The sequence below is a fragment of the Podarcis cretensis genome (assembly GCF_951804945.1).
Source record: "Podarcis cretensis genome assembly, chromosome: 10".
Classification (NCBI taxonomy): domain Eukaryota; kingdom Metazoa; phylum Chordata; class Lepidosauria; order Squamata; family Lacertidae; genus Podarcis; species Podarcis cretensis.
The window spans coordinates 14,437,031-14,461,058 of NC_137179.1; the positions used below are offsets into that span (position 1 = coordinate 14,437,031).

At 43.0% G+C, this 24,028-nt stretch overlaps 1 protein-coding gene across 2 annotated transcripts in view; it reads right to left on the reverse strand.

Moving 5' to 3' along the window:
* PDE3A (phosphodiesterase 3A) overlaps nt 1–24,028 on the reverse strand; it is a 272,985-nt gene that overhangs the window by 79,052 nt on the left and 169,905 nt on the right. Inside the window, exon 2 of one of the 2 annotated variants that reach the window (XM_079992262.1) lies at nt 12,492–12,542. The exons of the other annotated variant lie outside the window; for it this stretch is intronic. Within the exon in view, the coding sequence (XP_079848388.1) occupies nt 12,492–12,542 (51 nt within the window). The remainder of the gene's footprint in view (nt 1–12,491; nt 12,543–24,028) is intronic. 2 annotated transcript variants of the gene reach the window in all.

Below are 24,028 nucleotides of genomic sequence, written 5' to 3' on the forward strand. Positions count from 1 at the left end.
ACTATATTGTTTACAATAATTGGAATTATGTTCACACACACACACAACCCACTGCCAAATCTCTGTTCAATTTGTTGGATCAGTTTTGAGGGTTGCAATCAATTTAGATTTTCAATGTGGAGTTCAAGAAGCAAATAAAGAAACATGCTTTTAAATACAGTGGACGCTCGGGTTGCGAACGTGATCCGTGCGGGAGGCACATTCACAACCCACAGAATTCGCAACCTGCAGCGCCGCATCTGCGCACGTGCGGGTCGTGATTTGGCGCTTCTGCGCATGTGCAAAGCGCGATTTAGAACTTCTGCGCATGTGCGAGCGCCGAAACCTGGAAGTAACCCATTCCGGCACTTCCGGGTTCGGCGCGGTGCGCAAGCCAAAAACGCACAACCTGAAGCATCTGTAAGCCAAGGTATGACTGTACTTATTTACAAAGCTTGAGGAGATGGTACTATTTATTTACGGGGCCAGTTCAAGATATTTTGCTGCCTGAGGCAAAGGAGAAGATGGCACCCTCCCCCAAGGCACATACAAAAGCAAATTGAACTTGTGTCAATACTAGTGAGAGTGTTTTCCCATCCCATTGAGGAGAGCAGGCTAGCGTAGAGGATAGTTCTGCCTCGGTAAGGCGTCCCAGATTCTAGGAGCAGCCACCGAGAACCCTTAATGATACAATTTCATGAAATGCAGACCTTCATAGAATGGTGTCCTTTGGAAGACAAACAATTCAGGGCGTGCCTGGAAACAAATGAGTTCACAACGGTCCTTAAATCAAAGAGGATCTGGAAATAGAGAACCTGGCAACTGGCAATGTACAAGAACAGCTCCGGAAAGTAGGAATGCTGGGCATTTGCCAGGGCCCCAAGAGCAGTAAAGGACCCTGTGCCCTGATGGAGCTATGATTCCTACTATTAACAGAATATTCAAGGAGATCAGCCTAAAAAAGCATTCTTGATTTTCTTGTCCCTTCTCTTCCAGCTTTAGTGGGTTCTCTGGTAGCCCCTGAAATTCTGGGACCAGCGGTCATCCAAAGAATCATAAAACTTTAGTGTTGGAAGGGATCATGATTGCTCATGAGGCTCATGTTCAACTGACTGAGATACCCCTCCCAGCAAAATAGATGGGGTGCAGATAATATTAGTGAACAGAAGAGCCAATCGACATGGTTAGCAATTGCAATATATACCAAGCCACTTTAGAAAGATCTTTGACGAGGGAGAATTCAAACATGCAATCTCATTGCCAGCATGAGGCTGCTGACTGCGTGCTTCATCCCTTGGCTGAAGAGTTTGCATCAACAAGAACATTTGGGACATTAAGAGAGTAGCTCCACCGCCCACCATGTATGGAAGAGACTTACGGATTAGGCAGGGTTCTCTTAATTAAAACACAGACACACACATGCACGTACCTTGCTAAATCCCGATTGCAGCAATGGCTGATATATCAAGGTATAATGCAACGACGAGTTTAACGTCAAGGCAAAAAAAACCTGCGACGGTGCCAAATAAAAAAGAGCTAATAATCAAAATGCAATTTTATGGAGCCCTCTCGCATGGCCAATTGGTATGAAAGCCAAGTATCTGTCTCAGTCCCTATGCGTGTGGAAGAACCTGATGTTGGAATGCAGCTATCTTCTGAGACCACGATGGTCTCGCTACAGCCTCTTAATGTAATCAAGATGATGAAGGAATGTTTACTTGACTCTCTTTTGCCAGGGAACCTGGAGGTAAGTCAGTAGGAAAAGGAACCATTTGAAAAATCCAAGCTACACGGCGGATAATAAGAGCTTGATCTGTCTTGACAACTTTAAGAACTGCAATTGCAGATCTCCTTTTTCCAAAGTTTATTATTTCAGGTGGTTTAAAATGCAAACATAGGTAAAAGAGGTCCTTGCTTTTTTTACATTTTACAGAAAACACATTTGATTTAACTCTAAAAGTAGTACTAAGCAGATCCCAACAATTTAGGGACGACCCCAATTTTTTCAATGTCTTTTCTTTTAAATGGATCTGCTGTATGGGTAGGGTAGGGCACCCTCCCCCCAAAATTCACACAGCTCTTTTCCCTTGAAAACAAGCAATTATAAAAAATCTTGCTACCACCAATAAGTTTCTGGGATCGAAGCAAAACACTTTAGCTCTCCTTACTACTTTCCCTCTCTTCATCTAAAACAGGGGTCAGCAACCTTTTTCAGCCATGGGCCAGTCCTCCGTCCCTCAGACCATGTGGTGGAGGGGTCTGGAAATGAACAAATTCCTATGTCCCACAAATAACCCAGATATGCATTTTAAATAAAAGGACACATTCTACTCATGTAAAAGCACCAGGCAGGCCCCACAAATAACCCAAAGATGCATTTTAAATAAAAGGACACATTCTACTCATGTAAAAACACACTGATTCCCAGACCGTCCGAGGGCCGGATTGAGAAGGCGATTGGGCTGCATCTGGCCTTAGGTTGCGTACCCCTGATCTAAAACATGGAGCATGGTCCTTAGAGCTCCACAGCTGGAATTACCTTTTGAGCAATCATCAGAGCTTAGAGCTGCCCCTTGAGACAAGCTTTGCGGGAGAATTACCCGCGATCTGCTCACCTTCGCTGCAATTCCTCATATGACTGCACTGATGGTTAAAACAAGTGGACGAGTTATTAAACCCAGATCAGTTCTCCGTAAGAAAAAAGAAGCATTTCCCCAAAGCTCTCAATCAACACTTTGCGGCTGTTCAAGAGAATTGAAACCTGCACACAAGTAGCTTTTTCAAGCCTTCTTTTTTCCCCTCACGAGATACAGCGGATCGATAAGCAAGATTCCGCCCCCCCCCACTGCTCCCTGTGATGTGATTCTGTGCATTTAGATGAACAAAAAAACTCATTCAATTGTTTTAGACTGCAAGAGGTGGCGTCAATTACTACCCACACAAGAAGCACACTCCAGAACAGGGTGGAAAAATACCAAGCAAAATAAATAAATAAATAAATAATCATCGTTTTCTACAGTATATTTTGGAGGCTCATTTGCCCCCAGTGGTGGCTGGTGCCCATTGGTCCATGTAGGGTCGAAAACAGTAAGCGCCGACTAGAGCCAACTAGTTCTAATTTTCTCCCTATCCTTCTCCCTGCTGAGTTCCTTAGCCTAAGTATTGACAATGTAGGACTCAGAGGAAGATGATAGGCAGTGCCACCCCCCTGAACTGGTTCTAACTAAGAAGGCAGTCAGGTGGGGGTTAGCTAGAGGTTATCTCAGGGTTGGCAAAACCAGCCCACGCTGGGGGCACAGGTCGTGCAAAAAGCACCCACTAGACTATGGAGTCTGTGACACATATTTGTGTGGCGATGAGACACCGCTGTAGCGAGAGAAACTGCCCATTCTTCTCGTGCTGTGGCACAAAAGTGTGCAATTTTTTCTGCCTTTCCTCCTCACTTTGCCCTCACTCTGGATGCTTCAACTACTCAGGACACATAATATGTAGTGATTTCTAATGTGCCTAGTGTGGTAAATTGATTTTTTTTTGGGGGGTGGGGGAGGAGAAACAGCTGCTTGACAAGGGTACAAGGGACCCTAGGGATGCCTCTGGGGTTAAATATATTAACACTACAATATAACTAGAGAAGTATGTGTGGAAGGGAAATATAAATTCCTATCACTTTATTCCTATCACTTCACTCCAGTATACCTGAAGGAGCGTCTCCACCCCCATCGTTCTGCCCAGACACTGAGGTCCAGCACCGAGGGCCTTCTGGCAGTTCCCTCACTGCGATAAGCCAAGTTACAGGGCCTTCCCAGTAGTGGCACCCACCCTGCGGAACGCCCTCCCACCAGATGTCAAAGAGAACAATAACTACCAGACCTTTAGAAGACATCTGAAGGCAGCCCTGTTTAGGGAAGCTTTTAATGTTTGGACTACTGTATTTTAATAATTTGTTGGAAGCTGCCCAGAGTGGCTTGGGAAACCCAGCCAGATGGGTGGGGTATAAATAAATTATTATTATTATTATTATTATTATTATTATTAGCCTGTTTTTCAGAGTCTGCTCACCTGCATTTTTCTCCTGTGTACTGTAATGGCTGGTCTGCCCCATTTCTGACACCCCAGTAGGGCCACTTTAATAAAACTGCTCCACGAGATGGCTGATAGTGCCAAGTGGCAGAGTCCAAGTGCTAGCAAGATCCAGCCCTCAAAGGGCAGAGAGATGGCAAATAATGGGAACAGATGGTAAACCGACCGGCAGGCAGCAGAGAAGCTGGCTTGCTTGCCATCCGTTTGGACATGTAGAGAGACAGCCCCATAGCTTCCTTCGGCAAGTTGCCCCACTTTGACCAGAGCTCAGCAGACGACATAGTTGCACAGCAGAGACTCATAGAACTGTAGAGTTGGATGGGACCCCAAGGATCATCTATTCCAATCCCCTGCAAAGCACACCTGATAGGTGGCCATCCAACCTCTGCTTAAAAACCTCCAAGGAAGGAGAGCCCACCACCTTCCACTGTCAATTTGCTCTTGCCATCAAAAAGTTATTCTGAATGTTTAGTTGGAATCTCCTAGTCATTTGAATCCATTGGTTTGGGCTTCACCCTAGGAAGCAGCAGAAAGCAAGCTTGCTCCATCTTCCAGCAGGAAGAAACACGGGATCATCAGCCCCCCTGATCAGAACAACTCTGTTGTTGTTGCGTCCAGGAGTCAACTGCCTGCAAGTCCCTCTTGCAGAGGGAGAGTGCCATGTGGTGTGGTGGTTAAGAGCGGTGGACTCGTAATCTGGGGAACTGGGTTCGCGTCTCCGCTCCTCCACATGCAGCTGCTGGGTGACCTTGGGCTAGTCACACTTCTCTGAAGTCTCTCAGCCTCACTCACCTCACAGAGTGTTTGTTGTGGGGGAGGAAGGGAAAGGAGATTGTTAGCCGCTTTGAGACTCCTTAAAAGGGAGTGAAAGGCGGGATATCAAATCCAAACTCCTCTTCTTCTCTGAACAGACTTTGTGGTGGTGCAGTAAAGCAGAGTTTTGAATGAAGCAGAATTCCTAATTGACTCCAGGTCTTCCTGCTCAAACCCTGGGAAGCCTTGCATGTAGTAAGCTACTGATCTGGTGCTCCTCGCGCACACTGAATGTTCCCCCCCCCCTGCCAGGCTATTGAGAACCTTATACAAGAAAACTTTCCAATCAACTAAGTAAGCCGCTCCACAAGTATGGCTTACCACATGGTAAATGCCACCAAGTTGCAGATCTGAAGAAGCCTCCACCCAACAGGTGTTAACACAGAAAGTGGTAGCTCAGTGGGTCACTTTAGATGTAAAGTTCCTGGCTTAATGAACCATAACTCTGATGCTTTCATTCCCCACAGATTGCCAGTGTTTTGATTCTGGTTTGCTTAAACTTCAGCTCCTCCAATACATCTGAATCAGGGAGCTGTGGGAAGACGCTGGTTTAATCGTTAGGATCTTAAACTATGCAACAAACCAATGCCTTTTTCTGGGTTTAAAAATCTGGTTCATCAACCAGCATTAAACACCCCAATGTGTGGTAGCACTGGGGTTAGGACATGGGGGGAGCAGCAAAGGAGGTTGAAGGAAGCTGGGGATGTTGCATCCAAAAAAGGACCCCGTGCTTGCCTGTCTTCTCCTGGTATATAAAACAAAAACTCCACTCCTTTGAGCACATATGCCCCAACACTCTTGCTGGCAAGAGTGATGCAATCTCCACCACAGAGCTAAGAAAGCTCAGGTAATAGATGAAGCTTAATGGAGCCAGGAGCAACTTTTATGAACCAACTTTGCACAGGGATTTTTTTAAAAAAGAAGTCAACATTCTTAGATGTTTACAGCAATATTTTAAGGGGGGGTGATGAATACTTGGGATTTTTGCATTTGTACTAATGCCACAAATGTGCAATTATATTTCGCAAAGGATAATTGAGTCTGTCATGCTGAGTTTTAACCAAAGGTCTGCATGCAAAGTAACATCCTTTGAAGAATAACCATATGCAGTAAATTTATTAATTTGTTACCATTCAACCACTACCAAAACCCCAACAGCCTCTGCTGTGTAACAGTTTTCAGAATTTCTCAGGAACACATAAGCCACGAATTCACCGGCACCAGCTAACAAATTATTCATTGCTTAAATGTAGACATATATAAATGTGCAACTCACACTACCCCTAATATTTAGGCTGGGGTTCCTTTCCAAAGGCTACCCACCAAATCTAAAACTATTACACTATTTGCTGACTCTCTGCAACTCTCTTCAGATCTTGCCTTGCAGATTTGCTATGTGCTGTGATGAACATGATCTTTCTCAGCAACCAAGGCATCTGGCTTCTACAGCTCTAAGAGAAGCACCAACTGCAATTCTGAAGCCAAAACATTAATAACAAGCTTGAGAGAAACGACAGGCAATGCCCACCAGTTTCCTAGAACCGTAAGAACAATAACTGGCAGCTCTTTGTGCCGTTATCACCAAGAGATGAAATTATAAAGAAAAGCCCACAGTACCTGATCGGTAACAGGGATAGACTCCCACCGCCGCTTCAACAAGAGCAAAGGTCGGCGCTTCATGATTCCCAGTTTTGCTCAAGAAGGCTCTTCCTCAGAATAATTTCAAACCAGCAGCAAAAAATATTATTCCCGATCCTTACGTTGCATCGCTCAAGTCGACTTCAAGGATCCCAAAGTTTTGTGTTTGCAAAGGTGTTGCAAGGAAGCCGTGGGGGAAATGGTGGATTTGTTTGTTTGTTTGGTCCAAACTCTTCCCAGTTTTGCATGCCTTGATCTCTCTATAGGAAGCAGGCACAGGAGAGATAGTGGGGTGGAGGGGGGGGGAATCAACCCAGCAGCATTCGATGATGAATTACCTCATAGACGCATGAAGTAGGTAGACAACACCACCAGACACACTCAATCTGAAAATAGCTGTTGCTTAGGAACTGGAAGGGTAAATTGCAGCACCTCAGCTATATATAATTGAGAGCTTTTACATTTAATGTGAATTAAAACACACCGGACCAGTGCGCCTGCCTGCCTGCCTCCTTCCCTCCCTCCCTCTCTCTATATGAGCATCATCTCATGGAAGTCTGCAAAAGGAAGGACTGCCTGTTCCCTGAAGACCAGGGGTTATGCCTCAACACCCACTCAACAAACCAACAGCACCAGAACTGTATCAGCAGCAAAATCCTGTCCATATGGCATCCTCAATAAACTGGAGTCTTTTTTCTATCTCTCACTTTCTCGTAAAAAAACACAAACAAAAAACACAATGCTTTGCAAGTCTCCCACAGAAGGGGAAACAGCTTAGGAGTGGAGCATTACACAAAAGAACCAATGGAAAGGTGTACTCTTTTGCAGGAAGCACACCTCCACAGGTGAAGATATGTGCACCTGCAAGAAAAGTGTGTGATGCAAAGTTTTAGATTTCCAACAGAGGCAGCCTTGCTGGCCAGAAGTCATAATGCCAATATCAGAGTGGAACTGTACAAATCTTTGGTGAGACTGCATTTGAAATACTGGGTGATATGATAGCCATGTTCAAATATATAAAAGGATGTCACATAGAGGAGGGAGAAAGGTTGTTTTCTGCTGCTCCAGAGAAGTGGACACGGAGCAATGGTTCCAAACTACAAGAAAGAAGATTCCACCTAAACATTAGGAAGAACTTCCTGACAGCAAGAACTGTTCGACAGTGGAATTTGCTGCCAAGGAGTGTGGTGGAGTCTCCTTCTTTGGAGGTCTTTAAGCAGAGGCTTGACAACCATATGTCAGGAGTGCTCTGATGGTGTTTCCTGCTTAGCAGGGGGTTGGACTCGATGGCCCTTGTGGTCTCTTCCAACTCTATGATTCTATGATTCTATGTATAGTTGTGGTTGTCTCACCTCAAAAAGTGGAAAAGGGACATGAAGCCACCTCCCCCCCACTCAGTGAGGAAAGGTTCCAGCATTTGGGACTTTTCAGTTTAGAGAAAAAAGCAAGAGGTGATATGATAGAAGTTTAGAAAATGATGCATGGCACTGAGAAAGTAGATAGAGAAAGGATTCTCTCGTAACACACTGGACCTTCAATGAAGCGGGATGATGGAAGATTCAGGGCATCTGAACAGGGCAGGTTCATCTATGGAACAATTGACAGTTGAGGTGGATGATGAAGTGGCTGTGCAATTGAGTCTTCTCGTGAACAAGTTCAACCCACATTGATCATGCTGTTACGAAAGGGTGGAGTAGAGTTGTGAATCAGGGAGTCAACAAAGCCAAAGAGGTCCAAACAGTTCTGCAGTAAACATTGGCCTATCCAAAGACACACAATATATCATCCATGAAATGCCAACTGGGTCTTAAGATCTGGCCCTTAGCCTTCCCCATGATTAAAAAAACTGGCACAGAAGGCTGGTTAGATCAGTAGCAGCAGAGGAAGAACAGCTGTTGGTGCTTAATTTCTCAGAAATGGCCCCACCAATCCTCTGGCCTCATACAACCTCCTTCAGCCTCTGAGACTCAAACTGGGCCTTGAGTATGACCAGGCCTTCTATATATATATATAACATCAGGTGTCAAGTGTGCTCTTTAGGTCTCTTGAAGATACAGCTATGCCTTTCTATCCTGTGTAAGATACATCTGCTCCTCAAAGTCCTGGCTGGTGCCCAACCTGCAAACCAAGCTTCAAGCAACACTAGCCAAAGTCTCAGCTTGAGCTTAAGACCAGACTACCAGCATCTCAGCAAACTCCCCAGAAAAAGAGTAAGCTCTGTTTTTCCAATAACTGTTATCACAGTCAGTCCAGAGAGCCAGATCCTGAGAGTGATGAGAAAGTTGATTTATGCCACTGGTCCTCACCCGAGCAGTTCCTGACCCATATATGGGTAACAATTAGGGATTGGAGAATCTGTCCATTTTGGTTTCTTGCATTTTATCTCTCTCTCTCCCTTTTCTTTGTCTCGAGGTCAGTTCACATTAATTTGCAATTCCTCCCCCGTTTTTAAATTCACATGAAATTTCATCAGCATTTAAGTCCACATCTTTACATGCAATCATGCCTAACATATGCACTTTTGCAGACTAATTTCCCTAATATAATTGTGAATATGCCATTTTCACAAACACATTCATTTTAATACACACTCTCTGTTTTATGTACTTTTCTGTACACATTATATGACTGGAGAACTGCATAGCAAAATTCAGAGAAGTGCGAATTTTGGAGAATGGCTGTCTTTCTGTTCCCTTGTTGTTTTCGAAAGTGCAAAATAGGTAAATTGGCCTTTAAATGCAAACTGGATGAGATTGTTCTTTCTTCAAAGAAGAGTTGAAGAAAGGCTGATAGAGGCCAACAAATGGAAACCCAAAGGATAAAGATGACATACATGCTATAAGTGAGTCTCACATTCTGGGTTGGAGGTAAAGGTCCTATGTCTCAAAAAGCTGAAGTCCACAGGTCTAATTTCATGGTAGATTAACCCATCCTTGTGAAGTCCGAATTATTTCTCCTTGGGCACATCTTCAAGATTACTTAAATCTTTAACTTAATACTCAAAATTATTTAATATAGGTGATATATCCTATGAAACATATTAACTCAAGAGACAAATTTCCCACTTGTTTTGGTTTGAGGAAGAAGATTTCAACAGTACGACCATTCTGCAATCCATGGTAAATCTCACAGCAGTCAGCATCATGGGGGAAAGTTCAGAAAATGGAAGAACTCAACACCTCTCTCTCTTCTCTTCCCTTCCTCCCTTCCTGACTCTCCCATCAACACTTCTTTCCATTTTCCTCTGCTCTCCTCCTTGAGGGCTTCTCCTTCCATAAGTACTGGGGTTATTCTTTTAAAACAACCAAGTTCATTTCAACTTTACAAACCTGAGGAGTTTTTCACTGATCACGAAACAGACAAGCATAACATTAGTCTTTATAGTACAGTGGTGCCCCGCAAGACGAACGCCTCGCAAGACAGAAAACCCGCTAGAGGAAAGGGTTTTCCGTTTTGGAGGCGCTTCGCAAAACGAATTTCCCTATGGGCTTGCTTCGCAAGACGAAAATGTCTTGCGAGTTCCTGCGGGGGGTTTTCCCCTTACCCCCCCTTTTTCTAAGCCGCTAAGCCGCTTATCAGCTGATCCGCTAAGCCGCTAAGCTGCTAAAAGCCGCTAAGCTGCTAATAGCGCTAATCCGCTAAGCCATCAATGGGCTTGCTTCGCAAGACGAAAAAACCGCTAGACGAAGAGAATCGCGGAACGGATTCTTTTCGTCTTGTGAGGCACCACTGTACTCTTTATTTTATTTTAAAAACTAAACCTAGCAACTCTTCAATCACATAGTAGTTGGAGATGGACCACACTTTTTGATATGCAGATGATTCAAATAAATATGGAATTGGCAACCTGATTGTGTGACAAATCCCCCAAATCTGTTGCGTTTCCATGGCAGCAAAGCCAAACAAATAAATACAAATAAAATAAAAGCACACAGTATGTCGGCGTTATAATTCAGCTCAGTGTTGTGGCCGAAAATATGTTTATATTTCCTTGGGAATAAGATTCCATTCTTCAGCTTTCATTCCTAGTGTCTGTCCTTTCAAAAACTAATCAAGGTATGCAGAAAACAAGGAGAAGCTGGTTCAACAATTGGGCAATATGTCCTGTTCCCACTCTCCCAGTGGCCAAAGTATAATAGATTCTCTCTCTCTTTCTCTCTCTTCCATCTTGTGTTAACCAGATGTCTCAAAGGTCTTGTGCCATTCTCTCTCCTTTCTCTATATGCTGCTCTTTCACTTGACACTTGCCAATTCTCCACTGTGGGCTACCACTTCTTTCCCCTAAGAGCCCCTCGCTCTTGTAACACCCTTTCATGTGACTTCTAACTCTTCCTTTGCTTTTACATTAAAATACTTTCTTTAAAACATACATGTCTTCTGGTCACGTGCAAAAACAAAGCAATTTCGGAAGACACCAATGGATATTATACAAGAAAATGGAATGTACTACTTTTTAATGAACCTATATATATATATATATATATATATATATATATATATATATATATAATACAGACAGATAGGGATAACGGGTTCTGCCCAACTAAGTTATACTTGGCATTAATGAATTAATGGCATTAATATATATATATAGGGTGAATATGAATTCATAAATAAGCAGTAGCGCCTTGTATCCCATGGTAGTCCTACTCAGAGTAGACCCAGTGAAGTTAATAGACACAACCAGCGGTAACTTAAGATTCATTAATGCCAAGTATAACTTAGTTGGGCAGAACCCGTTATCCCTATCTGTCTGTATTATAGGACAACAGCCCAGTCCTATGGATGTTAATACAATGGTCCCAGTGAGTTCAACAGGACTTAGTCCCAAGTAAGCATTTTTAGGATTACAGCCTTACAGCACAATCCTAATCATGTATATTCAGAAGTAATCCCATTGAATTCAATGGTGCCGGCTCCCAGGAAGGCTGGGTTAGGGTTGCACAGCACAAACATATGCTAATATTGCAAAGCAACACTCAAATGCAACAGCAGATGTCACCAAGAAGTCAACAGCCTTAAACAATTGAAACATCCGTGATGACACTTCGTTATTGATTAATTAAAAGCGTGTGGTTCTAGCTCCTCAGACTAAAAATGTAAAAGCCCCACTGTTTTCACCAAGAGATGCATGAGAAACATACACAGTATTTCCGATATAAATTAGAGGGATGCATGCAAAGCAAATACGCAAAAACCCGCCATCTAAAGGCTTAAAGATGGCCACGCTTAAAAAGCTTTGAAATTATTCCATTCAAATAAATTTAAACTGGTAATTTGACACCATGTATATAGCTTTGAGGAGAAGTCTAACCAGCTGATTGGCCAATAGTTACGTAGATAACTCATCCCTGTATCCTTTCTTATACACATTGGGAAAATGACAGTCATTTTCCATGCAGAGGACATTTGGTCTGTGTTGTTTATGGTGTTAAATAAATATCCAGTCAGGGATAGGTATTCACCATTCTATATATTCCTTGTAGAGCTCAAGTGGAACTACAGTCATACCTTGGGTTACAGGCGCTTCGGGTTGTGTACCGTGCTGAACCCGGAAGTACCAGAACAGGTTACTTCCGGGTTTCGGTGCTTGCGCATATGCAGAAGTGCTAAATTGTGTTTGCGCACACGCAGAAGCGCCAAATCGCAACCTGTGCATGCACAGCTGTGGCGCTGCGGATGCTGTGGGTTGTGAACAGGCTTCCCGCATGGATCACGTTCGCAACCCGAGAGTCCACTGTATATATTCTGCAGGAGCTTTATCTGATTTCAGGAAGGAAATAAGGACCGATATCTCATTACAGGTCACCATTCAGATAGGTTTGAGAAATCCCTACACACTGCTGGTACGTTTGATTGCCCAGATAGACCACCAAATATATTGGAGAAATATTTAACCCAACGTAGACTCACATTCCCAAACAACCACATTCCCCAACCCTCCTTTATACCAGCTGTAGAAAAACCTTGCAAAAACTCACCTGAGATCCTCTGGGTCCTCGTTTGTGATCCCAATCAGAATGTCCCATGATCTGAAGAAACATAAAGGAGAGATTACCATTAATATGATCACAAAATCATAGAATTGGAAAGGACAGCAAGAGTAATCTAGTCTAACCCCCTACAATGCAGGAATCGTTCACCCAATGTGGGGCTCAAATCAATGACCCTGAGAATTAATAACAGTCTCCTGCTCAACAAACCTACCTAGGTATTAGGAGCTTTAGAAGAAGAATAAAAAAGAGAGATCTCTGCCCCAAGGAGCTTGCAATTTTTGGGAAAGGGGATTTGCAATTAGTTTATGGTGAAATAAAAGGGACCGATGAACTTTCCCCATGCTTGCTAATAGTAAAAAAAAAAAGAGTGTTACAGTATCAATGTTTATGTTTTATTATTTTGTTCTAAGCCAGATTGAACATTTTATATAAAGAGGGATTATATATATAAAAAAATCAAAAACCATTCAAATGCCACCTAACATTAAAAAAGAATAAAGCAATTTACAATACACGCTCATTAAAATCAACACAATAACCTATTATGAATAAATATGGCAGAATCCATAAAATCAATACATCAAACAATGAATAAAAATGGCAAAATCCGTAGCTGAGTAAAAAGCAGCAAGTCAATCTAACAGGCCCGAAAGATCTCATTATGGTGATGTGCTTCTGGCGTTATATCATTTCTGAGGGGAGGTGGTTTTCAAAGAGTGGGCACCGCAACAGAATAGACCCTCCCCCTAACCACAGCGCTATCAAAAATAAATATTTACTGCGTTAAAGGAAAATGTTATGAAAATGATTTATAGATGGTACATCACACCTGTGAAACTGGCAAAAATGTATAAAACATGTAATAAGTGTTGGAAATGTAAAGAAAAAGAAGGAACATTTTATCATATGTGGTGGGACTGTAAGAAGGTGAAGGGCTTCTGGGAAATGATATATAATGAGATGAAAAAGATGTTGAAATATACGTTTGTTAAGAAACCAGAGGCTTTCCTTCTAGGAATAGTAGGAAATGAAATAAATAGAATGGACTGTAAACTTTTCCAATATGCAGTAACAGCAGCGAGAATATTATTGGCCCAAAAATGGAAACAGGAACAACTGCCGACGCTCGAAGAATGGAGAATGAAACTGATGGAGTATGCTGAACTGGACAAACTAACAAGAAAGATCAGATATATACGAGATGAAAAGTTCATTGAAGACTGGGGAAAATTTTCAGACTATCTGAAATGTGTATGTGATGAGCAAATAACGCTAGTGGGATTTCAAGAAGCTCTGTAAATGTTAGAGGACTATTGTATTGATGAAAACTAAGTGTGTGAAGGTTTATAAAATGCAATATAAAATTAGGAAATTTAAAATTTAAAATTAGGAAATATAAAATTTAAAAATTTGAATAATGGATGATTGTCAGAGAGGTTGAAAGAAGTCTAAAAGAGAAAATATGTGATAAATTTAGATTGGATACTATAAATGTATGTTGGAAAATTAAATAAATAAATAAACAAACAAACAAACAAACAAATAAATAAATATCATAAGCAGCTCACCAGCCACGATGCCCAATGCTCAGAAGGTGGACTGTGACTGCTTACCAGGAAACAGAGAGGAAGGAAAATTCTGCATGGTGCAAACTCAATCTAGAACAGTGGTACCTTGGATTACAGATGCTTCAGGTTACAGACGCTTCAGGTTACAGACTCTGCTAACCCAGAAATAGTACCTCGAGTTAAGAACTTTGCTTCAGGATGAGAACAGAAATCGCACAGTGGCAGCAGCAGGAGGCCCCATTAGCTAAAGTGGTGCTTCAGGTTAAGAACAGTTTCAGATTAAGAATGGACCTCCAGAATGAATTAAATTCTTAACCCGAGGTACCACTGTACTGTATTGGCTCTGTTTTGAACTCTCCGCCCCCTCACCTCTCCCAGAAAGCAACAGTGACCCACCTGCCTGAAAAATATCATGGCAGCTGCATCCCATCTGGTGAGCAGCTTCAGATAAATAATTCTTAGTAAATTACTCAAGTTTTTTCACTTTTTTCTTTCAAAAACCGCCTTTACAAATGGCATTTTGGTGTGCAACTAGAAACACCGAATTCTAGTGCAGGTAAGCTTCTTGCAAAAGACCAAATGAAAATATGAAATGAAACCAGTTGCAGGAGTTTTAACCACCAATGCAGCACTTCTGGTCCACAACCTGGTGTCCAGAACTCACTAATGAACTGTGCTGGCACCAAGCACATTTCAAATTCCTACTTCGACGATCAACCCACAAGCAAACTGCTTATGTAAAGCATCCAGCTGTGTGATCTGAGTCTACCTTGTCAACGCTGCATGTTTAACATTGCCACAATCTGACCGAGAGGCATTTTTGCCTTAATGCAGAGATTTCGCAAATTGTGAAGGTTGCAATCAAGAGACTCCCAGATGAAGTCATTCCAATTGTGCATCATCCTTAACAAACGGCTTAATGCTGTCCGTCCAACTCTCAAAGGAGACACAAGGGGTTCAATCGAAGGACTGTTTTGTAGATTGTCATAAGCAAACATTACACAGACGCAGGAAAAGCGCTTTGTGGTCGCCATCCATACAAGCACACTGAGATTTCTGCATGTGAAAATCAACACAACTACCAACAAGGCTGCCCCACGCTTTTTGTTAGCTATCCAAAAGACATTTTAACTGAGGAAATCACTCTGGATGGACATCAAATAGTTGCATTTTCTCTAATATGCATCTCTCTGTGTTACTTTCATTAATCTGTGTATTTTTTTAAATGTACACTTTACCCTAGTCTATGTATCCTTTTACTAATTACTTGGCTGAAGAACTGCCTTGCAAAATTCAGAGGAGTGTGAATTTAGGTTGGTTATGTTCTGGTTCTGGAAGCGTTTCGAAAAATCAATACAACTCTATATTTTGTGGTTTTATATTTTGATTTTTACTATGAACCACCCTGAGACCTTTGGGTATAGACAAATGATGTGCGCTCCCAGGAGTGAAGTCAAACAACTGCCTTAGCAGCACTCACATGGGCAGTGTGCTGCCTAGATGAGAAGACCCCTCTCTCGGCCTCACTTATGTAGTCCAAAGGAAAACAGAGCAATACACTTGGCACCAGGAGTTGCTGAAAGGAGGCGTACAAGGTGCCATCCAGCCATCTTAGCATGGAATCTCTAAATAAAGGGAAAGACTTTTGGCTGAGGATCGCGGAGACCCTCTGATAGTCACCGCAGACAATGCTGAGCTGAATGGGCCAACAGAATAGCTTAAGGGGCTTAGTGCACTTGGAAACAAAAAGTTTGACACTTTTGCTTTGGAACTGGAATATTTTGGAGTCCAGAGACTCCATCACGTTTTTGTGAATAAGTTACAAAGCTGCACCCACAGATTTCTTCTCAGATTACAGGAAAATGTCCACTGCTGTGCATTCCCCTAGCAACATATGCACTTACATTATTTATTATTAATGTATATATTGATAATGCCCACATACCTCCTAAGCAGCTAAACACTAAACAAACTCTGGTACCCATTTCCCAGAGATAGCTATCTCTTTTAATTATCGAATTTGGTTTCTCACCAACCCCTTATGAAAGGAGCATTCCTGTACTCTTTGTTCTTGCAAAAGAACAAGTCCCCCCGCCTTTGTTTTGTCCTGAGACCATCTCCCTCCGCTCTCACAACATCACTCTAAAGTTTGTTTCCTGAATTTGGAACACATTTCCCAACCCAGAAAAAAATAAAACTTTTAAAAGCCCATTGAGAACAATGCTGCTGCTGCTGACGCCAGCAATAAACTTGGCACAGAGTCTCTTGCTCAAAACCATCATAATAACTCATAGTAGCAAACTATAGCACCCATATGTCTTCCATTTCTCTCCCCCCCCCCCCCCGGAAGAATCATGTCTTTTGTGAAATCTGGCATAGCCATCGCCTTTTGTGGCTGCAAAGCAAACAGTGCAAAACACTGGGGTTTAGCCACACCCTCAGAATATAATCTGTTATCGCCAATCACAAAATTAACACAGTACGGCAAACCCAAAGGTGTGAGACGGAATTCCGGAAACCAATGTATTATATATGAGAGGCTGATACCTTTCTTTCGGAATTAAACCCATGTCCAAACTTTAACACTGAAAAGCTTTACTTGCAGAAACTTATAACCGAGTTAAAGCCTAATAATTACAATCACATGCTTCTCCAAGCATGGGTTTTTAGTCTCGTCTTCTAACTTCCAAGCGACTATATTTTCCCCTTTCCAGAGCTCCACACTTAGCCTTCTGTATCTCAGTTAGGCCATGCCTTGCAGCTCCTATGAGAGATTCCCACTTTTCCTCTCTCCTGCAGCTTGGCTCTTTTTTTCAAGCAGAGAAGAAACACCTCAACACTCCATTTGACTTAGCAGTGTTCACGGTGGATTCTAAAACACAGTAATCTTGCTGCACATAAAATGGAGTCTCTTCTTCACTAAATACCTCCCATGTGAGCCTTCAAATGTGCAGGAGCTCACTCAGTAAAGTATTCTGTATGCACTCCGACCAGAACTGTCTACTGCAACTGATATTGCTTCCCTAAGTCCTTGGCTCTTTCCATTAAAAAGTTCAGCCAGAAGGTATATTCATGGCAAATGTGGTAGGGTTTGCACCCTAGGGAGCTAGTCAACTGGCTGGTCAACTGACCAATGTATTATTGTCATTATTATTTGACCAAATTATGTCAGAATGCAGTTTGCTTTAAAGGTAAAGGTACCCCTGTCCATTAGGTCCAGTCGTGGCTGAGGGAGCCAGCATACAGCTTCTGGGTCATGTGGCCAGCATGACTAAGCCGCTTCTGGTGAACCAGAGCAGCACATGGAAACGCCGTTTACCTTCCCGCCGGAGCGGTACCTATTTATCTACTTGCACTTTGACGTGCTTTCGAACTGCTAGGTTGGCAAAAGCAGGGACCGAGCAACAGGAGCTCACCCCGTCGCGGGGATTCGAACCGCCGACCTTCTGATCGGCAAGCCCTAGGCTCTGTGGTTTAACCCACAGTGCCACCCACGTCCCTTATTATTTATTTACTAGTTACCTAAAAAGTCTCCTAATGTAAACTTAAATTTTAAAAAGTTCATTAGTTTAAAATTCATTAGGCTATTTTTATGTGTAAAACACACCAAATGCAGCTTACACAAACATTGTGTAACTTTATTCATTTTCATGCATTATAACAGGGTTGCTTGTGGAATTCAAACCGAGTGAATTCTGATGCATCTACACCTCCTGAACTAATGCGAAAATTGGAACAAACGCTAAAATCTGGGAGTTAAGTTCCACTGAATTCAATGGGACTTACTTCTGAGTAGATATGCATAGGATTGAGTGGTTACTGATAGCATTAACACTTCCTGAAAGTTTCAGTGCAATTATTGACTTAAAAAATGTGTTGCTGGTTTTGTAAGTGTTTATTTGGAGAGAAAACATGTATAGATCATGCATTTTAGGATAAAATAGATTTTGGAATACATATTTAAATACAATGCCTGTGCTACTGGGTTTTTTATTTAAAAAAATATATGTCCACATGTGTGAACATATGTGAAATTGACATGGTCCAGTTTGTCCAATGCCTACTGAATTTTTGTGCAGGGAAACCTAATAATTCAGGCATGAACGTTAAAGGAAGCTGAATGTTCAAAATGCTACATGAACAACCCAAATTAAAAACAAATAGCATCAAGTTGTAGTTGAAGATGAGGAACAATATATTTTGAGGGGGGAAGAATCCCTCTCCATCCGGAAGGTTGTTATTTTTAAGAATCTGGGATACAGCAGCAATGTATAAGCTAACTTTCTACATCAAATCAAGAGAAATTATAATGTACGAAAGCAAATTTGTTGATCGATGGGTGATTTCTATTTCCATGTGGAATGAGGAATTTGGTGATGATGTGAGACCATATTCATTGTTTTCTTTAGTCTAATAAGATGAGATCAAATCCATGTTCCCACCCTTGGTTTAATGATTTTTACTCTTCTGGTTTTTTTATTATTATCTTAAGTGTTCAATTAAAAGAAAAGAAAAATAAATAAATATTAGGAACAAAGATAGGGCACATGAGAAAAGGCTCTGGTTGAGTCCAGCAGTTCATGAGAAACAGCATAAACAAGAAATGCAAGCATTTGTATGCTTCATGGTGAAGAAATTGTCTCCAGCTCCGAACTGTGATCTTGGTTCCAAAGAAAGTCAAGGGATGAGATCATATTTGGTGCTGGAAGAGACGGGAACAGGGAGGGGAGAGGGGAGAGGAAGAGAAGACTACATATTTTAGGACTTTTCTCATGGCAGCATATGACCTTTTTATCCTATTTCCAAGACGTAAACTGTTTGACTTCAGTAGGAATCCGAGTTCCTGTGCGCGGGGGTGAGAGACACTAAGAAACATTTGGAGGAAGGCATGAGCTGTCGGCAGTAAACTGTTTGAAGGGGATGTGCTACACTGATTGCTCAACCCATTGCTTGCAAAAAAAACAAAAAACAACCCACATGCGTGTGCACTGAACTATGCATGCTTTAAATAGTCTGGATGATCGACAGAGCACTAGCAGAGCCTAGTGAATTACCTGTCAAGCGTCTCTGTCCTAGGATATTTCTTTAATCCCAGTTTTCTGTATCGGACCCACGTTTCATCCTTCTAGCCTATATCTGAATTGCTTCCCGAGTCTGGTACCCCCGATTTCTTCTTATCTCCATTCCTCCAGCTTTCTGTTTTACCAGAGACGCCCAGAGGGCTGCATTCGGGCCCCAGGCATAATGTAATAATAACAAACAAACAACTAAATATAATTAATGGAGGAGGGATGAAAGGCATATTAATTCTTACCAAGCTCAAGTGTATCAAAAGGGTGTGTGTGTGTGCCAGTAATCATAAGAGGCTAAAAAAATGACATTTCCAGATGTTGCAGTTGGGCATTGCTAAGTGTTTACTGAGCTTCAAAACAGTCAGCAGAGACGCCCCCACTCAACATCATTTTCATTCATGATGTGTAAAGGTTATGAAGTGCTGAAGTATTCAGCACCAATTAGAGATATTCATTTGTGGCACTTGTGACAGCAAGAGTGAGGGAAAACACTGAGGGAAAACTGTGGCACTTTGGTCCCATTCCCGAATTTGAGAAAGTTGTCTGAGGCCCACGAAAATGCGGGGCTGAGCAAACCCCACTAGTCTTGGAGGTGTCCTCAAGTCCAATAAGTAATTAATTAATAAATAATAATAATAATACCCCGCCCATCCGGATGGGTTTCCCCAGCCACTCTGGGTGGCTCCCAACACATTAAAAACAGAATAAAACTTCAAATATTAAAAACTTCCCTAAACAAAAAGAATCTAGACCAAAACAATTCTTGATCCCCACAGGCATGCTGTCTCCAACATGGAACAAAGTCTACTGCAGAACTCTTAGATCAGTATTGTAGGACTGTACGGATGGCAAAACGCAAAAACCAAGTCTCTTCACTGCCCACTGCATGTTATTTTCAAATCAATGAAGACTTGGTATTTTCTTTCATTCATCAGAATTCATTCATTAGACTTCAGAACATGAGAACAGGCCTTTTCTGCAATGGCTTCCCGTCTGTAGAATGCTCTCCCCAGAGAGGCTCACCTGGCACAATCATTACATATCTTTAGGTGCCAGGTGAAAACATTCCTCTTTAACGAGGCTTTCGGCCATTAAATACCGCATTGACCAGAAGACGCACCTAGTTTTTAGAGGATGAAAGGGGGAAAGCCCTGGTTTTTGGGCGATCAGCTCACAGTTGTGCAGCTTCTTTTGCAAAGGGGGAAAGCCTCATTTTTTGAGGATCAGCTCAAAGTTGAAACAAAATTAAAAAAATTCCTTCCAGTAGCACCTTAAAGACCAACTAAGTTAGTTCTTGGTATGAGCTTTCGTGTGCATGCACACTTCTTCAGATACACACGAAAGCTCATACCAAGAACTAACTTAGTTGGTCTTTAAGGTGCTACTGGAAGGAATTTTTTTATTTTGTTTTGACTATGGCAGACCAACACGGCTACCTATCTGTAGCTCAAAGTTGTTGAGCTTACAGTGGTGTCTCGCAAGACGAAAAGAATCCGTTCCGCGAGTCTCTTTGTCTAGCGTTTCTTTCGTCTTGCGAAGCAAGTCCATTGACGGCTTAGCAGATTAGCGCTATTAGCGGTTTAGCGGCTTTTAGCGGCTTATCGGATAAGCGGCTTAGCGGCTTAGAAAGGGGGGGAGGGGAAAAACCCGCAGGAACTCGCAAGACATTTTCATCTTGCGAAGCAAGCCCATAGGAAATTCGTTTTGCAAAGCACCTTCAAAACGGAAAACTCTTTCATCTAACGAGTTTTCCGTCTTGCGAGGCATTCGTCTTGCGGGGCACCACTGTACTTTGCAAAGGGGGAAAGAAATCCTGTTTTTATGGGGTTCAGCTTACAGTTCTGCAGCTTCTTTAGGAAAGGAAAGGGAGCCGTTTCTACTGTTTCCAGACAGATAATCTAATCAGCCAGTCACTTGTCTCTAGGGAAACAAACAGCCTCCCTCTGCAGAACATTCAACAATGGAGGCCTGGGCAAGGGGGCAGGGCCAGAAAGGGAGCCAGCGACTGACCACACATTCGCTCCATAAGACGCACAGACATTTCCCCTTACTTTTTAGGAGGAAAAAAGTGCGTCTTATGGAGCGAAAAATACGGTAATCTAAGGGCTGTCAAATGATGAATTATGCTTTTATTATTATGCTGTGTAAATTATGTTCCTAATGTGGTACACCACCCCAGGGTCTTTGGATAAAGGGTGGTATATAAATTGAATCAATAAATCATCATCATCATCAGAGCCCATCTAGTCCAGCATCTTGTTCTCACAGTGACCAGCAAGATGCCTGTGAGAAACCCTCAAGGAGGACCTGAGTACAAGAGCACTCTCCTTTCCTGACATTCAAAAGCAGGGCACAGCATTCTGTGTCCAGGGCAGCTGTCTACCAGCTCCATCTGGTATGCAGGCTGAGACCCTACCTGCCCGCAGACTGTCTCGCCAGAGTGGTGCATGCTCTGGTTATCTCCCGCTTGGACTACTGCAATGTGCTCTACGTGGGGCTACCTTTGAAGGCGATCCGGAAACTACAACTAATCCAGAATGCGGCAGCTAAACTGGTGACTGGGAGTGGCCACTGAGACCACATAACACATAACACCGGTCTTGAAAGACCTTCACTGGCTCCCAGTCCATTTACAAGCACAATTCAAAGTGTTGGTGCTGATCTTTAAAGCCCTAAATGGCCTCGGCTCAATATACCTGAAGGAGCGTCTCCACCCCCATCGTTCTGCCCGGACACTGAGGTCCAGCTGAGGGCCTTCTGGCGGTTCCCTCCCTGGGAGAAGTGAGGCTGCAGGGAACCAGGCAGAGGGCCTTCTCATAGTGGCGCCTGCCCTGTGGAACGCCCTCCCACCAGATGTCAAGGAAATAAACAACTATCTGATTTTTAGAAGACATCTGAAAGCAGCCCTGTTTAGGGAAGTTTTTAATGACTGATATTTTAATGTATTTTTAATCTTTTGTTGGAAGCCTCCCAGAGTGGCTGGGGAAACCCAGTCAGATGGGCGGGGTATAAATAATAATATATTATCATCATCATCACTGTTGTGACTGGTAGCCATTGATAGCCTTGCCCTCCATGAACCTGTCTAATCCTCTTGTTAAACCATCCAAGTTGATGCCCGTCACTGTGGCTGCAAGTTCTGTGGTTTGACTACGTGCCCTGTGATGCGAGACTTTCTTTTACCTGTCCTGATAAAAGGAGTTGCCCATCATCAGTTAGCACCTGGTAGCAGGTACGCAGCTCACCTGGTCACACTATGGTGAGAAACACTGCATTTCTATTTAAAACATGGCAACCATTTCTAAATATGCATTTGCACATATAAAATAGCCTATTCACAGTTTATGCAAACATGTGCCCTCTGTTTTGTGGTTTATTTCTGGCTTTGCGGCCACCCTAGACTTGCTTGGAGTCATCGGGGTCTCAGGCAGATAATGCTCTTTTCCTATCGTCTCCTACCTGAGATTTAACTGGGGATGCCAGGTATCAAACTTGAGACCTCCTGCACCGCAAAGTACGTGTTATGCTACTGAGCTACGGCTCATCATTTGCTATTTCCCATCCTGAATGGAGGAACCATCCTGCTACAAGCCCTAACGTTTAACGGCTGCCTGCTAGCTCGCTTTAAACCCTCAATGTCAAATCTCACAGTACATTCAGTTCAAACATGCCCTCGGGGGTATTCCCTGCTAAGTACTTGCTATTTTGGTCCACTCACTTTCAAGTTCAACCAGCAAATACTGCATCACTCTTGGGGATGGGGACAAGCTCGCCTCTCCTCCGTTCAATCTCAATCAAAACGACCAAACTAATTAGCACTCTGCACAGAGAAGCATCTGGCTGTGTGTAGCATTGACCAGAGCAAAAGTGCATCCCCTGAAACACAGCTAATAAAATCGGTCCCGTGATTCGCCTCTAGTGTGACACATCGCTTCTTCGTTTTCTCGAGCAGAAAAGACCAGCCTCCCAACTCCATGGGCTAAACAAAAGCCCTGTGGCTCAGAGGGATTTCTGGTTGTGCTGAGCCTGTACATTAGGGGTGAAGAAATTCATGCCCGGGGAGCAAATGCAACACCTCTCTCTGCTCAGTGGGCATCTTCCTATACCTCAGCCACAACCCCTCTAGCCAGCCTTGCTTTGCACCCTCCTGGCTCAAATACACCTTTGATCCTTTCTTTCATAATGCCTCTTGCTTGTCTGTATGGAGAACAGAGTGTGAGTGTGTGTGGAAACTAGCCTACTGCAACAAGGTAAATGCACTGGTTGCTGTGTCCACTTTTGCCTCTGGCCCCTTCCTCCACTGGCATGCAGCCCCCGGAAAGCTGTCCAGAAGAGAACACAGCTCATTGGCTAAAAACGTTGTAGGATATCTTCCCTCCAAATTCCCAGCTGCACGTTGGCTTCCACACCCTGGAATAAGAGCCTGTGCATATTATGTCCAAACTGCTCAAGCGTTACCCCACAAAATTATTGGGAGACCATGTGTGCAGAGATCAGAGCTACACAAGCTGGAATTTGTGCATGTAGGCACACATTTCGGTGAAAGGTCAAAGTGGGGACGGCCCTACCATTAGGCAGAAGGTGAGGAAAGGTGACTTTCACAGGTGACATAAGTCAGGGTGTGGGAAGCAGCAGTGTTAGAAACTCAGATATCTAAGCTAGATACCAAATGGCTCCTTAAACCAGGGTTAGGTAAAGGTAAAGGGACCCTTGACCATTAGGTCCAGTTGTGGCCGACTCTGGAGTTGCGGTGCTCATCTCGCTTTACTGGCCGAGAGCTGGCGTACAGCTTCTGGGCCATGTGGCCCGCATGACTAAGCCACTTCTGGTGAACCAGAACAGCGCACGGAAACGCCGTTTATCTTCCCGCTGGAACAGTACC